The following is a 15603-nucleotide window of genomic DNA, read 5'->3' as shown; positions in this document are numbered from 1 at the left end:
TGTCGAAATTAATGAAAACACACGGTATCATTTGACAGGATTGTCACGTGGGGTTTCAACAGGCATGTGATGTTATCCTTTCCAATATAACTAAAAGGAAGGAGGGAGGAAAGAAGAGAAGAGAATGGAAGGAAGGGGGAGGGGATGACACGTGTGAGGCATGCGGCGCTGTATCTGAGGCGGACATCAAGGCTTTGAATGTGTTGAGTGGGTAAAAGATAAGTCATTGTTTTTAGGCAATTATTCTTCACAGTTTTCCTTTTTCCTTTTCCTTTTTCATTAGGTTCATTTCATATCCTGCTCCTACACCTAGTGCTCCAGCTCACCTCCCTTTGATGCAACGTTTTCTTTTTATCATTCACTTCACACCTTTTCCCTTTCCCTCTCTCTCCAATTTCTCGTTCCTCTTCCTTTCTTTCTTTCCTTCTTTTATATATATAACGGGATTTGCGTTTGCCTAATTGCTTCTCTCTCCAATTTCTTGTTCCTCTTCCTTCCTTTTTTTTTTCTTTTTTCTTTTTTCTTTTTTTTTTTAATTGTTACTGTAATTCTGTAAAAGCATATATAATTTTTTTTAATGGAAACTTATTTTTTATTTATTTACTTAGCTAAAAGTATATCGGTACTTAGAAAGAAAAGTAACCATTTAAAATCTAAGACAAAAAAACTATTTAGAAATTATATATTTGCTTATTTTAGGCAGTTTATTTGTATAATGTAAGTTTTTTTTTTTTTTGAGAAACCAGCAGCATTTTATTCAATTAGAAGAGGAATAAAAAATAACAAGGAAAGAAATATCGGGAAGAACAAACTTCATCCAGGCTAAAATAGGAAAAGAATATCTTGCTCTCTTTTGACTAAAGCATGAGCTACAAGATTGCCAGGTATAATGTAAGATAAAAACAAAATCAAAAGCTAGCTCATTTCCAAATTAGTGTTGGTTCAATGGTATAAGTAATTGATGCAGTCACCTAAGGCACCAAGTAAAAAAAATGCCCCCAAATTTTAACCAATAGGGTTATTTCTATAATTGTAATAATACCAACGAAGCTCAAATATTAGCCAACAAAAAAAATTATATTTTTTTATCAAATGAAATACAAATAAAAAAGAGAGAGAAATGCTACATCCTTAACATTTTTCATAATACTTTTATAACAAATTCTAAGTAGCAAGTTGTCACTGATGACAAAAAAAAAAAATAGTGGTGGATTCAAATTAGAACCAGTAACAACTTAACACCTAGGATTTGTTGTGAAAAATATTGTGAATATAGCATTTCTAAAAAAAAAAAATAGCAATACACAAAAGAATTCATAACATTTTTCACAATAGTTGAGTTCACAGATTTATACTAGTTTTCATCTAGGTCCACCACTAATATCACTCTTTTATTTACCACTATCAATTTGTTATATCAACAAGTGTGAAAATTTTTGTCAATTTTTTTGTGTTTATAGACTTTAAAATTAAAAAAAAAAAAAAAAATCTATACAGTTCATGTTAATTAGTAGTAATTTTGCATCTAAAAGAAGATAATCAGTTTTTGTCTTAGATCCCCAAATGCATCAAGCTGCCCCTATTCCAAAAGGCTAGAAATTAAATGATTTGAAATAAAGTTGAGACAAAAAGTGGTGTGGGATCCATAAGCAGAAATGGCTATTACAACATTTTTAAAGAGGAATAACAATTATTCATAAGGAATTACTATTCCAAAAAAAAAATAAAACTAAAAAATAGCTAAATTATAAAAATAACTATATTACATTGTCATTACAGTCTACCAAACATACTCTAAATAATTTAAGTAAAAAACTAACTTTTAATCAGTTACCAAACACACACAAAATGATTCTTATAATAATATTTATGACAAAACTTTGATACAGTATTTAGGTGTTGTTCTTTAGGTTCTCTTCTTAAAATTCAGTCAAAGTTTTTTTCCTTATATTTATATAAAGAAATTACGCTTTATCACTATAAACTATACTCTCTAATTATATGATATTGTTTTGAATAATAATTAAGAGGAACAAAACTTTCCATTTTGTATCCATTGTAGCAAACTTAGTAAACTTTTAAAAAATGAATATTTCAACGTATGAAAACACTAGTAAAACAATCTATTCCTTTCAATGTCTCAACAAAAAAAATTCTATTTCTTTTTAATTTTGTTGTCAAATAAAGGATCTAAGCATTAGCATATGTATATGTATTGTAGTGTCACGATTTGGGGCCCAAGCTCAAAAGGTATGGAGTCTTGGTCCAATGAGCCCAAAACAATGAATTTGTAGAGATGTGAGTCAAAGAACTGGGTCCTAGTGAATTAGACAACGGTTAATATTGAGCTAAACGACAATCAAGCACAAATAAAAGATATTGATGTCAATGGACTTTCAATCCGAGGAGGCTAAATGATAGTATATTGATCACCGTTGGATACTAAGACAGTTTAGATTGTTACAGTATTCTCTCTCAATTTTTCTCCTCCCCTTATCTCATGGGGATTTCTCACATTATATAGCCTTCTTAGAGCCATCTTGATCCTACACTTGTTGATCATCCAAATTCTCACTTGAGTGTCCGTCCCATCAGACACCTCCCTTCAGCCTTCTGTGAGTTGTGGTAGCCAAGACAACACTGTTCAGAGGTCCTCTCCACATAAATGCGGCCAGAAAAGTAACTGCATTGCATTTAATGCGATGGTAGCAGCTTTTCTTTAGATATTTTGTGTTTCCTTCTTCCCCGTATATTTATATGGCGCACTCCCATCACCAGGGCCTTTTAGAGGGGCACTATAATTTCTAGAGTTATGCATTTGAGTTACATTAATCGCATCCGAGGTGGTATTCCTCCTTGGATCATCTCTCATGCATTTCCTGTTTATGGGACTTTAACCTTGAGTCCCTTTTGCGACCATTTGCCTCTCCTCGGATTCGCCAATTGTCCCAAGTGAGGCCCAAAGCTCACTACATGATTTTGAGTCTATCCCTACATGTATAATAGAAAAATGTGTTAAATTTACACATTCAAGCTCCAAAATCACCCATATCAATCAAGTTAAAAACATGTAAATTTGCAAAGTTGTTACAGTACCGTAATCAATGCAATTTTTTTTTTTTTAAATATCAATTTTACACATTCAACCCCCAAAATCACTCACATCAGTCAAGCTAAAAATGTGTAAATTTGCAAAATTGTTATAGTTATTGTGTAAAATTATACTGACACTATTCACTTTGCATATAATTTTTTATTATTTCATTACAAGCATTTCGAGGCTAAAAGAAGAGAGTGGATAATGATTATTGTATGTGAAAAAAGAGAAACAATTAAAAAAAATAAAAATAAAAGTTGATATTTTAATATAATGTAGTGTAAAATAAATAATCTGACGTGGGGTGTTTAGAAAAGTGAGTATGTAAAATAGAAAAAGCAGGTTTTTATACTAAAATAGACGTAATTTTTTACACGAGTTGCTGTGACATAGTTACTGTAGCTTTGTAGAGTCTTTTGGCTAAAAATTGCTAAAAACAGAGATTATTGTTGTTATAGGTACTGTTCAAAGTCATTTGGCAAAATGAGGAAAGAGACTGAATTTCGGCAACGATGTTGCCGAAATTGCAAGAAAAAGTACAATGTGTTAGGGGAGAGAGAAAATTGAATTTCGGTAATGAGATTACCGAAATTCTTGTCCTACCCGCATTGACCGAAATGGAAACCAATTGTGGCAATGGCATTGCCAAAAATGGGAGAAAAAAAAAAAGAATTGTGGCAACTAAGTTGCCGAAAATGGAGGGGAAAAAAAAAAGAAAAAAAGATGCTACGTGTACAACATTTTTCACAACAAATTACAGGTGGTTAGTTGTTATTGGCTCAAATTTGAATCTAACACTAAGATTACTTTTTTGTCCCAATAATAACAATCAGTAACAACCTGCCACTTAAAATTTGTTATAAAAATGTTGTGGACGTATCATTTCTAAAAAAAAATTGTGGTGCCGAAAGAGAAGGGAAAAAAAAAAGTGGCAAATTGTTTTGTGGCAATGACATTGTCGAAATAGAGGGAAAAAAAAAAACAATTTGCCACTTTTTTTTTTCCTTCTATTTCGACACCACAATTTTTTTTTAGAAATGATACGTCCACAACATTTTCACAACAAATTCTAAATGAAAAGTTGTTACTGATTATTATTATTAGGGCAAAAAAGTAATCTTAGTGTTAGATTCAAATTTAAACCAATAATAACTAACCACTTATAATTTATTGTGAAAAATGTTGTGGACATAGCATCTTTTTTTTTTCCCCTTCCATTTTCGGCAACTTAGTTGCCACAATTCTTTTTTTTTTTTTTTTTTTCTCCCATTTTTGGCAATGCCATTGCCACAATTGGTTTCCATTTCGTACAGTGTGTGCAGAACAAGAATTTCGGTAATCTCATTATCGAAATTCAATTTTCTCTCTCCCTTGACACATTGTACTTTTTCTTGCAATTTTGGCAACACCGTTGCCGAAATTCAGTCTCTCTCCTCATTTTGCCAAATAACTTTAAACAGTACCTATAACAACAATAAACTCCATTTTTTTTTACAATTTTTAGCCAAAAGACTCAGCTTTGTATATCATTATTTTTTTTTTCTCTCACCTCTGGTCTCATCAAATTCCTCACTCTCTTTCTCTCTCACTTTATGAAGATAATAATAAACAAAAAATGAAAAATGATTATTTAAATAAAATAGAATGTAGAATAGATAATTTATGTGAGTGTTTTTGAAAATGGGTGCATGAATTAGAAAAAATATGCTCTTATACTAAAATAGAAAAGAAAAAAAAAGTTTGCATAAACTAGTGTAAATGCTCTTGAATCCTATCTATCTATTAAAAAAAAATTATCATTATCTACTTTTTTTCTCTCACCCCTCTCTCTCTCTCTCTCTACGAAGATAATAAAAAACAAAGAATGAAAATGATTATTTAAATAAAATAGAATATAAAATAGATAATATGATTTGAGTGTTCTTTGAAAAATGGTTGTGTAAATTTTAAAAAAAAAATCTTATACTAAAATAAACCAAAAAAAAAAAATGTATATTGCAAGAGCCGATAAAAATGCTCTTGAATCCTATCTATCCAGTAAATGCTCTTGAATCCTATCTATCCAGTAAAAAAAACCATCATTATCTTAGTTGGATAATAAAATCAATCATAGTGAGAGTCAATATTATAGTTTTGGTGCTGTATTTATAAAAAAGAGAAAAAGAAAAATTAGGAAAAACAAATGATTATGTTGTGAGCGAAAACTCACGAAAAATTGAACCCTATCCGGGGTTTTGCAGTGCATAGAGAAATGAGAAATAGAGAATAGTCCCAAAATAAACAATTGAGTACTCCTCAGGCTCGGTTATATATTTTAAGAAAGGGGGAAAAAAGGCAAAAACAGAAGAGAAAGACACAAAGTGCGAAGAAACAGCAAATAAGCATAAAAAAGTCGTCAAGTATAAAAGCAAGAGTCATTAGTCCCCAACTTTCAACCTTCCAACTTTTAACACAAAAAGGCTACGGAGCAACGAATGGGGCATCAGAATCATAATCTCCATCACCCTCACCCATACAACATCAAACTTCTCCATTCCTCACTTCTCCCATTTTCCAAACCGTAATTCACGCTCTCTCTCTCTCTCCGGTTCGGTTCTTCTCTAGGGTTTTACTTTGGCTGCTTCTCTGCTTTGCTTTGCTCTTCTACGGTACGTACTTTACTCGCTCTCTCCGATTTCCAAATCTAGGCCGTCCGATTTGCTTTTGCTTCTCTCTAGGGTTTTTTTTTTTTGTAAAAAAATTCCGAGTTTGGAGTTTTGGACCTGGAATTCAGTTTCTTTGTTTGTTGGAACTTGGATTTTGATTTATTCAGTTTTGAGCTTTGTTTGGTTGCTGAGAAAATGTAGGAAATGAAAAAGTATATTGAACTTCTAGGATTCTAAATTTAGACTAAATTTTAGTGTTTCAGCAATTAGCTTGTAGTAATTTTTTTTAAAGTTTCCTCTCTAGGTAAGTAATTTTCGGTGTATCAGTTCTAGAAAGTAAGATCTTTATGCGTGGCTTACAATTACTTAGGAATTATTTTGTTCAGAAATCGAATTCAGATTTTTTTGAGGTTAATTGAAGTTTGTTGCCTTTTTTTTTTTTTTTTTTCAATTACAGAGAAAATGCATTGGACACTTAGGTGATGGATGATGCATCAGCATCGACGATGAAATGTTTAAACTGTAATTTTTTTGTAGAGTTGAAGTAAAATGTGCATTTGAAAGTGTGAATTTTTGAGGTGAGGTATTAGCTGACTGAAAGAAATGGAGAAGATGAGGAGTTGGTTCAGTAAGTTCAAGTCGAAAGACAAGTCAAAGCCTTCAAAGAGCAATGAAACCACAGGGAATGGGAAGGAGGTGTTGAAAGTGCCGACGAGTGAGGAAGTGCCTTCGAATGTGACAAAGCAAAAGGTTGCTGCTGCAAAGCAGTATATCGAAAACCACTACAAGAAGCAGATGAAGAGTCTGCAGGAGAGGAAGGAGCGGTAGGATTTCAATGCTTCTTTTTATAACAATGAGCTGATGATGTTTGAATGTTTGAGTCGGCATATTAGAGAAAAAAAAAATGCAATTTTGTTTTTCAACAATTCTGTTGGATTGAAGATGTTTTTTTATTATGAATAGTCCATCCCTACCTTTTCCTTCAGTTTACGAGAATACTAGTTACCTTCCATGGGCCATGAATAAGTGATAAGTGATTGGTAATGTGTCTGCATGAAAACCAAAAAGACCCAATTTGTTGAACTCCTCTTCTACAAGCATATTGTAACAAGAAGAGCAATTTACATGGCCACTTGTTTATTCTCTATGGTCAATGCTTACAGCTAATGCTGGCATAAAGTTATTGGCCATAAATGATTTCACACCTCCTTCTAGGCCAGTTATTATCTTATAAAGTACCCAATTTCCTTATAAATGATTTTATTATATCAATGTGGCTGTTGAGGTAATCAAGCTTTTAGAACCTTGAGTGATGGTATTTTAGTTCTTGAATAAAACTCAGACGCCATGTACTTGAAAAGAAGTTGGCTGATGCTGAGGTCTCTGAGGAAGAGCAGAACAACTTGCTAAAGTTTTTGGAGAAAAAGGAAACGGAATATATGCGACTTCAAAGGCACAAGATGGGTGCTGATGATTTTGAGCCATTAACGATGATAGGGAAGGGCGCATTTGGAGAGGTATAACCTTTTTCTCTTTGACATACTTCAATTTTGATTCTAATTCATTTGTATGTGCATGACTGTCCACATTTTGTAGTGTTCTTACAGTGCTGTTGCCTATTGTATATATCTCTATAGAAAGAAATTTAAAATAAGCAGCTAGTACAAGTGGCAGCAACAAGTCAGTTTTCCTTTCTTATTATGATTTCCCATGTTGTTTACATCTCTCTCTCTCTCTCTCTCTTTCTCATGGTGGGGTTGTGTTTTGGAAGGAGGCATGGAGATGAGTTATGACATTTACTTAGGGGGTTGATGTAACCTAAAAGGTATTGGTTACTTTCTAGAAGATAGAGGAGAAAGAAGCTGGAGGGAGAGGAAGATGAAAATTATGAACACAAGATTTGGAAAAGGGGTTGGAGATAGATGATTGGAAACAAGAGCAACTAATTCTTCTATGATTTTACCATGCAAAGAATGGCCTCTTGCTTTATGTCTATCAAATAGCCTTTACATGGACCCTCCTTCCCTTAAGGCTTAAAATCACCCTGGATACAATAGCCAAGTGACCTAATGAGCTAAAATAACTTTTAAAACAAGACTTGGAACTTGTATGGAAATCCTTACATGAATTTTTCCTATAAGAAATCAAATCGATTTCAATCCTAATGCTCACCTTAAAAATAATTTCATAATTTAAATAGGATATGCAAATTCTTAATACAGTATGCCTGTATCAGTTTTATTTCATATTTGTAAAATTTGTTCTGGTCACAACAAGGCAAGCAAAATTTCTTCCTTTTTAAGCAATTTTTAAAAAGGATCTGCTGTTAGATACAATGTACTTGATTTTCTTGGAATTGCTACTTACTGATGCTCTGACTATTTCTGGCCATATAATTAACCTTTTTTGTGAGGTTTGTGTTTGATTCTTTGTGATGTCCTAATAACACAATTGATGTATTGATTCCTTTTATCTTATGTGAATAATTTTTCTTCTGTTGCAGGTTAGAATCTGCAGGGAAAAGGCAACTAGTCATGTATACGCTATGAAGAAGCTTAAGAAATCAGAGATGCTTCGCAGGGGCCAGGTATACATTTTACCAAGCCTAACAGAAATTATATTGAGACTATCATTCATAGTGCAAGTTGCTAATTTGCATTTAAATTTGTTTAGGTTGAACATGTGAAAGCTGAGAGGAATCTACTTGCAGAGGTTGATAGCAATTGCATCGTTAAGCTCTACTGTTCCTTCCAAGATGAGGAGTATTTATATCTCATTATGGAATATCTACCTGGTGGAGATATGATGACTTTATTGATGCGCAAAGATACACTGACAGAGGATGAAGCCAGGTTTTATGTCGGGGAAACGGTCCTAGCTATTGAGTCCATCCATAAACATAATTATATTCATAGGTATTTTAATGTGTCTAAGTTTTGTGACAGAGGCTTTACATATGTTATTTCTGCTATGTTCTTCTAGTTTTAGTAAACTCATTCCATATTTATACATTACAGAGATATCAAGCCAGATAACTTGCTACTCGATAGACATGGTCACATGAAATTATCAGATTTTGGATTATGTAAACCACTAGACTGCAGTAATCTCCAAGAAAAGGATTTTTCTCTTGGAAACAACCTTAGTGGGGCTCTTCAGAGTGATGGACGTCCTGTGGCACCAAAACGCACACAACAGGAGCAACTTCAGCATTGGCAGAGGAACAGGCGAATGCTCGTAAGCTCCGTAACCTCACATGAATGAATGACTGTTATCATTATATTATTGCCTCTATCGACAGAGACAAAATTGCATAGTCTTCACGATGCTTTTTCTTCATTACTTTGAGGGTTTCATTTTCATGTTTGTGCTATGGCAAAGTTTTAAGTCTTATCTAGAAAGGCTCCAAATTCATCTTTTTCCCAATGAATTTTGTTTTAGCATGTGTTTTTTTAGAATATTTAGGGTGACTACCTAGTTATGTTGTTAAAATGTAGTTTTCAATTATTTAATGTTGCAGGCTTATTCTACTGTTGGAACACCTGATTATATTGCCCCAGAAGTTTTGCTGAAGAAAGGATATGGGATGGAATGTGATTGGTTGGTATTGAATATTGTTTATCTCTTTTAACCTTTCTGTTTTAGAATACATGCTGGTGACATCCTGTTAATACTTATTCAGGTGGTCTCTTGGTGCTATCATGTATGAAATGCTCGTGGGATATCCACCTTTTTATTCAGATGAACCTATGTCAACTTGTAGGAAGGTAACTTCAGGAATACTATTTCTTTACTTCTATTCATATGATTTCTTAAAACATATGTTAAGAAAAGCATGTTTATATTACGGTCATCAGTAACTTACCATTAAAAATAGGGTTAGGCTTGGAATAGTGTTATGAAATGTCGATCCAACTCTCCACATTTGTAGTAGTAAAATATATTTAGATTGAATTATCACCAAAAAAAAAAAATTGTGCGCATGCTCTTTTTTGCATTAAACGAATGAGGGTTGTCTAGCATGATTGGAACTTCTTTACCATCTGCTGGCCTTGTCATATATTCTGCAGCTCTGGTGTAAACACGGTAATCATGTAATCCAATGAGGCCTTAATCCAGTTTTGGAAATGATGTGGCGATCTGTATGGAGGCACTATTATGAAGAAAAGTTAGTCGGGAGGGATTGTTTTACCCCTTGGTTATTTTTTGAGTCTGTTTTGAAAGGTCTGGAAATTAAATTGTTTGCTGCATGCATCCTTACAAATCAACATATTGGTGCTTAGCATTTTGTTTTGAAAATGTGTGGATGGTGTGGATCTCAAGATGAACCTGTCCCTAGTTTAACACCTTTACTATGTGCTCTCTGTTTCCAAATTGTGCCTTTAAGAGGTCAATTAATACAACCTGTTGCCACCATGCCATAAACTCCATCCATTGGGTATTTGTCGTTCCTGCCATCATACAAAATATAGTGAGGTGGTTTAAATTTTCTCTTTTACACCTAAAATTTTTTCTTCTTGGTAGAAGCTAAAATTGCTTACTCATGGCAACTCTGATGCATTTTCCTTTTTGCCTTTTGTACCTTATAGCTTTGATAAACTCTAACTACTACAGAATATAATTAGCACATATTTTGTTGGCCCTACGTCTCTTTGTCATTATGATGGAACATTGCCCCTCTTTATTGATTTTGCAGATAGTTAATTGGAGAACTCATTTGAAATTTCCAGAAGAAGCAAAACTGTCTCCAGAAGCAAAGGATCTGATAAGTAGACTGTTATGTAATGTTGACCAGAGGCTTGGAACAAAAGGCGCAGATGAAATAAAGGTGTTGTGTGGTGTGTTCTGTTCTAAATTCTTTCATTCGCTTTTAAAATTTGAATTACTAATTAACAAATTGACTTGTTGGCTTGGTTATTTTCAGGCCCATCCATGGTTCAAAGGCATTGAATGGGACAAATTGTATCAAATGAAAGCGGCATTTATTCCTGAGGTCAATGATGAATTGGATACTCAAAACTTTGAGAAATTTGAAGAGGTAAGTTTTCTTATATATATAATTCTTAAACGTATGAAATAACACAGATTTGCCTGTTTTTGAGGCATGTTGTTGCTAACCTTTATGTTCTTTCCCTTGATTCATTGATGATGGTATAGGCTGACAACCAAATCCAAACTTCTTCAAAAGCAGGTCCATGGAGAAAGGTTGGTATATATAATTTGAGTTGATGGATCATGAACATAAAGTTGCTGAAGTAGACTAGTAGTAGCTTTCACTAGTATTAGTGTCCCACATATATGCTTTTACTGCTTGAGCACTTTCATCACTAAGCCACAGTCTGGTGTATCCTCAACTTGGCAAGTATCTGAATTTACAGATCACTGTTTTGGCAATAAGGTTCATTTGGTAGTTTAATTGCATATTCATCTATGTTCACTCCAATGTTGGTAGTGTGCATTTTTCTTTAAATATAATTGCTGTCTGGTAGCTGATGTTACTCTATTTGTAATAGTATCAGTGTTTTGTTTGCTTCCTTAAATTCACATTTGACATTTATTTATGTTATTTATAGTTGTATAGTTGAATTTCCTTTCTGGGTGTAACACCCTGTACTTTTAGGATGCATTTGATTGCGCAACGGTGAGGTCATTTGGAGTAATAGGGTACCGATGGAATGATAAATCTTCCATCTATTAATTTAGAGTCTTTGACATGGTTCTGCTCTGCATGTTCATAAAAATACATATCCTTTATTTAGGAAGAGCACAAATCATTAGTGGTTTCCTTTTCATTTTCTGTGGTCTCTGAACCGAAATTGTTTAGCGTTCAATTTATCATCAAATTTTATGAGCATTTTCATTTTTATTTGGTCAGTTGATACCTTCTTGAGGTGCCTTTAATTCATAGAATATTTGTTAGCATCACATACTGAAAAGGGTGGGGTTGAATGCTAATTCTCTTGTTGCTGTTTTGTCCACTGCTGCAGATGCTGTCATCTAAGGATATCAACTTTGTTGGTTACACATACAAGAACTTTGAAATTGTAAATGACCATCAATTACCTGGGATTGGTATCGACCTGCCTCTCTTGATGCTTGCATGCATCTTTTTGGTTGAGCTTCCTTATTTGTTATTTGGCAATGATTTTTACATGACTTTTATGTGTTCCTACAACAGCTGAATTAAAGAAGAAGAGCACAAAAACAAAGAGGCCGTCCATCAAGTCCCTTTTTGGTAAAAAAATTTCAACACTTTACCTTTTATTTTTGGAAACATTTTTTCAATTTAGTATTGTCTCAATATTAAGTTTTCAATTTTTGTGTGAGGACCAAAATGCTGTCTCACATACCCATGTATGATAGAGCTTTTAAATGTTCTAGACCCATGTATGTTCCTTCCATTGGAAAGGGTATTGGGCTCATCTTTCTGTAATTTCTTAGATTTGTTTCCCCACTATTCTGTCTTTGAAACAACAATGATTAGACAAGTAAGATTTTTGTAATGCATAGTGTAGGACCTGAAGGTACCTAATTTTTAAGCAAATTATTTATTTCCATTTCCTTTCCCACTAATGTAGGTTGTATGGCAAATTGGGGAATTTGTCTACGTGTGCTTGTGGTGGGTATAGGGTTATGAGAGCTTATAGGTCTAAGGTTTAGAATTGTGGAACAATGTTGTTTTGTGGTTGTGTAGGGGAATTGAATGGTGGTCTGATGAGTTACTCAATGGCTATGTGGTAGGAGAAAGTATGTAGGGTTTTGAATGGTAAAAGAAAGGGCTTGATTTAGGGTTGTAACTTGTAAGGAAGAAGGAAAAGAGAGGTTTTTATGGTGTTCAAGGATTGTATGAACTGTACCCTTGAACAGTACCACAAAAAAGAAAAGAAGAAGAAATGAGGGAAGAGAGAGGGAGAAAAGAACTCTCCTCAATGCTCAAAATGCTCAATAATTTTATTAATCAACTCCCTCTTTTGAATGCATTGAACACTAATATATATAGTCTTTTTTTGTACTTCTAGTTTGACTTGTAAATTAAAACCTAATAAAATACTAACTTGGACTTAAAGAAAATAAACTTTAACACTTAGAATTTCCTTGAAAATTCTAGACTCAACTAAAGTACCAAAACACCCTTGATTTGCAAGAATAGCAGAAATTACATATATTCCCTCGGATACAAAATTGACCATAACTGATAAAAATAAAAACCCAAATAAAAAACTGTTTTAACCAAAAAGACTCATACCTAGACCTTTAAAACCCACACAGCCTTTACTTTAATTGGACTTCACACATGGACCCCATAAAATATTTGCAAAGTAATAGCAAATCGATCTTCCATGACTGCATCACCCATATTGTATGATATCCCAATGTTCATTGGTCTCTGTTATTATACTGATAAAGATTCATGGATTTTTCTTTTTAAGTATAATTTATGGGACTATGAGTAGTAAACTCCATTTTCTGGTTCCATCTAATGTTAACTTCCAGATTAGGCAGTTTTATACAAAGTTCTGATACCCTTTGTTTCTTGCTCTAGTTTGATTGTGCTGGTACTATTCTTTGTGAAATTTAAACTACTTCTGTTAGAAATTTTATAAATATTCCCTTGGGTGATCTTCTGGATTTGGTAATTTTATGGATAAGGTAATATTAGACAAGTATCTTATACCCTCCTTTGTGACCAGTTTTTGACAGAGAGTTCAAGTAATTATTTGAGAGAGAGCTAGGGCCTGTTTCATAATGTCTGTCGAAACAGTTCTCACAAAAAACTTGAAGTGTGCATTTTGCATCACACACTTATTTGTTTCTTTCTTTGTTCTCAGAAAGGCGAAAACAGAATCTCAAGAATGTCAAAATTATGTTCTCTATTTTCATTGATTTTTGGGGTTGTTCCCCAGGAAAAAAAAGGATTTTAGAAAATCTGCCAACAATTTTTTTGGTATGAAAAATATCTATGTTTAAAAGTTAAAACCACGAAACTGTTCTTTGAAACAATTACTAAAGGTGGCACTAGATTTTGGATATGAGTGGTATCAGTTGAATTGATTTTATTATAAAGCTGATTCATAGTTTTCAGATTAATTGTTTAAATGTAAGCTAATCCTGTTATTGTTTTTCAAAATTTTGTGGGGGCCAATAGTTTGTCCTTATCATAAGTTGTTTGTTATACACAGTATGCCTCAGATGGTGACACAGAGAGAATTGTGAATACATTCATCAGATTTTTAAAATTTTTAGAACTAGTTGCTTTTTTCTTATAAATTTTGTTCATCTATTACAGATGACGAGTCAGCCAAGGCTGCCAGTCAAACTGTTCAGGGGAGCTTTATGAACCTCTTGCCTCCCAAAGTAGAAGTTCCTGAGAAACAGAGACAATCCTAATAAGCTGCACTAATTTTTTTCACGTAACATCTGATGGCCATTGGATCCAATAAAAGATCCGCTTTGTTCTTTGGTGAATGGCTTTTGTTTTACTGATTCCTGCATTTGGTTATTTTAGAGTGAGTTTTTGGGGCAAAGGCTCCAGACGAGTGGTTTGGTCTCTGTAAAATGGCTTCTGGAAATATATATATATTCTTTGAGAACTCGTGTATTCTTTTCCCTTTTACCTTCCTCTGTAGAGCTGGGAAAAAAATCCGGTGTATAATACCAGCATCATTATTTATGTAATTAACTTACTGTTAGTATTGGTGATAGTTGTACTGTTTCCATATGAGGGGGGAAAAAAAGATTTTAATTGATATAACCAGGTTTTTTTTTGGGGTTGAGAAACATATAACCAGGTTTGTGATTGTACATTTGACCTCATTCTACCCTTTAAATTTAAATCATGAAACTTTTGTTCCATTTGTTCTAATGTAGAATATTCTCAATGTTTTTCAGCTTTTACATTCTTTGGTGCATATCTCAAAAACGTATAAAAATGAAAAATTACAACAAAACGATATGGACACCGTACTCCAAAATAATTGAAGCTCAAATCATTTTTACAATCAATCTTGTGCCTCTGCCCTGCCAATCTTGACCTATTTTCTCTCAATTCCTTGTAAATCATTTTATGAACTAAGCTTTTGCCATCATCATGCAATAATAGTCACAAACGGACCTCATGTTTTTGGCTCTTTTATAATGATTCCATAAAAGTGAAGAATCAATTATGAATATAGTCATAGGGTCCAATTAGTTTAACTGGTTAAGTGCAAAATGCTTTCACTAAAATTCGATTATTGTCTTGATTTGATAATAAAGAGTAGAATCACATAAACGGACACAATAAGTCGAAACTTATAAAAACAAATTATGAATATAGTTACTATTAAAAAAAAAATTATGAATCTATCATTCAAATGGTGTGATTTTAGTTGACACTCTAATTTATTAGGGAGAACTTAATAATTATTATGGACAACTTAATAAAAACTTTGTATTATCAATAAAATAAAAAGTACATGGTTTATCAGATTTACTATTAATATGTTTGTTTTGATGAAGCACATTCTTTTAAGAGGAAAAAGTTTACCTCTAAATTGATTTGGAATAATTTTCTTTCAACTCACTGCATGGTATTTGAAGGGACTATCCATATGTACTTTCTCACGTGACTTTTTAAATAAGTGATGTGATTTTGATAAATTTCAAGAGTTGGAACTATGTAAGGACTTTGATAATTACTAAATACTGATTATAACTCTTTATCATCAAATCAAGATACTAATTGGTTTTTGGTGTAGGTAGGAATTGAATCTTAAATCTCTTATTCAACCATCAGAGACTTTACCAATTAAGTTAATTGGAACTCATAAATTCTTGCAAACCTAACAAACACTAAGGAGAAAACTCAATTCCTTCATGACT

At 33.0% G+C, this 15603-nt stretch overlaps 1 protein-coding gene across 1 annotated transcript; it reads left to right on the top strand.

The window, feature by feature from the left end:
* The first annotated feature begins 5455 nt into the window (after positions 1-5455).
* LOC126688622 (uncharacterized) lies at positions 5456-14494 on the top strand. Its single transcript, XM_050383384.1, is given in 15 exon segments — positions 5456-5745; positions 6280-6566; positions 7085-7259; positions 8246-8329; positions 8416-8657; positions 8760-8979; positions 9263-9342; positions 9425-9509; positions 10439-10570; positions 10667-10780; positions 10900-10947; positions 11730-11814; positions 11921-11977; positions 14030-14118; positions 14120-14494. Coding segments are annotated over 14 exon segments (1656 nt in total). The 5' UTR covers positions 5456-5745; positions 6280-6345; the 3' UTR covers positions 14144-14494.
* Positions 14495-15603: the final 1109 nt, after the last annotated feature.

This window comes from Quercus robur, chromosome 6 (assembly GCF_932294415.1).
Source record: "Quercus robur chromosome 6, dhQueRobu3.1, whole genome shotgun sequence".
In the NCBI taxonomy this organism is placed as follows: Eukaryota; Viridiplantae; Streptophyta; class Magnoliopsida; order Fagales; family Fagaceae; genus Quercus; species Quercus robur.
Note: the sequence above shows the minus strand (reverse complement) of the source record. Positions and strands in the feature narration are given on the sequence as shown.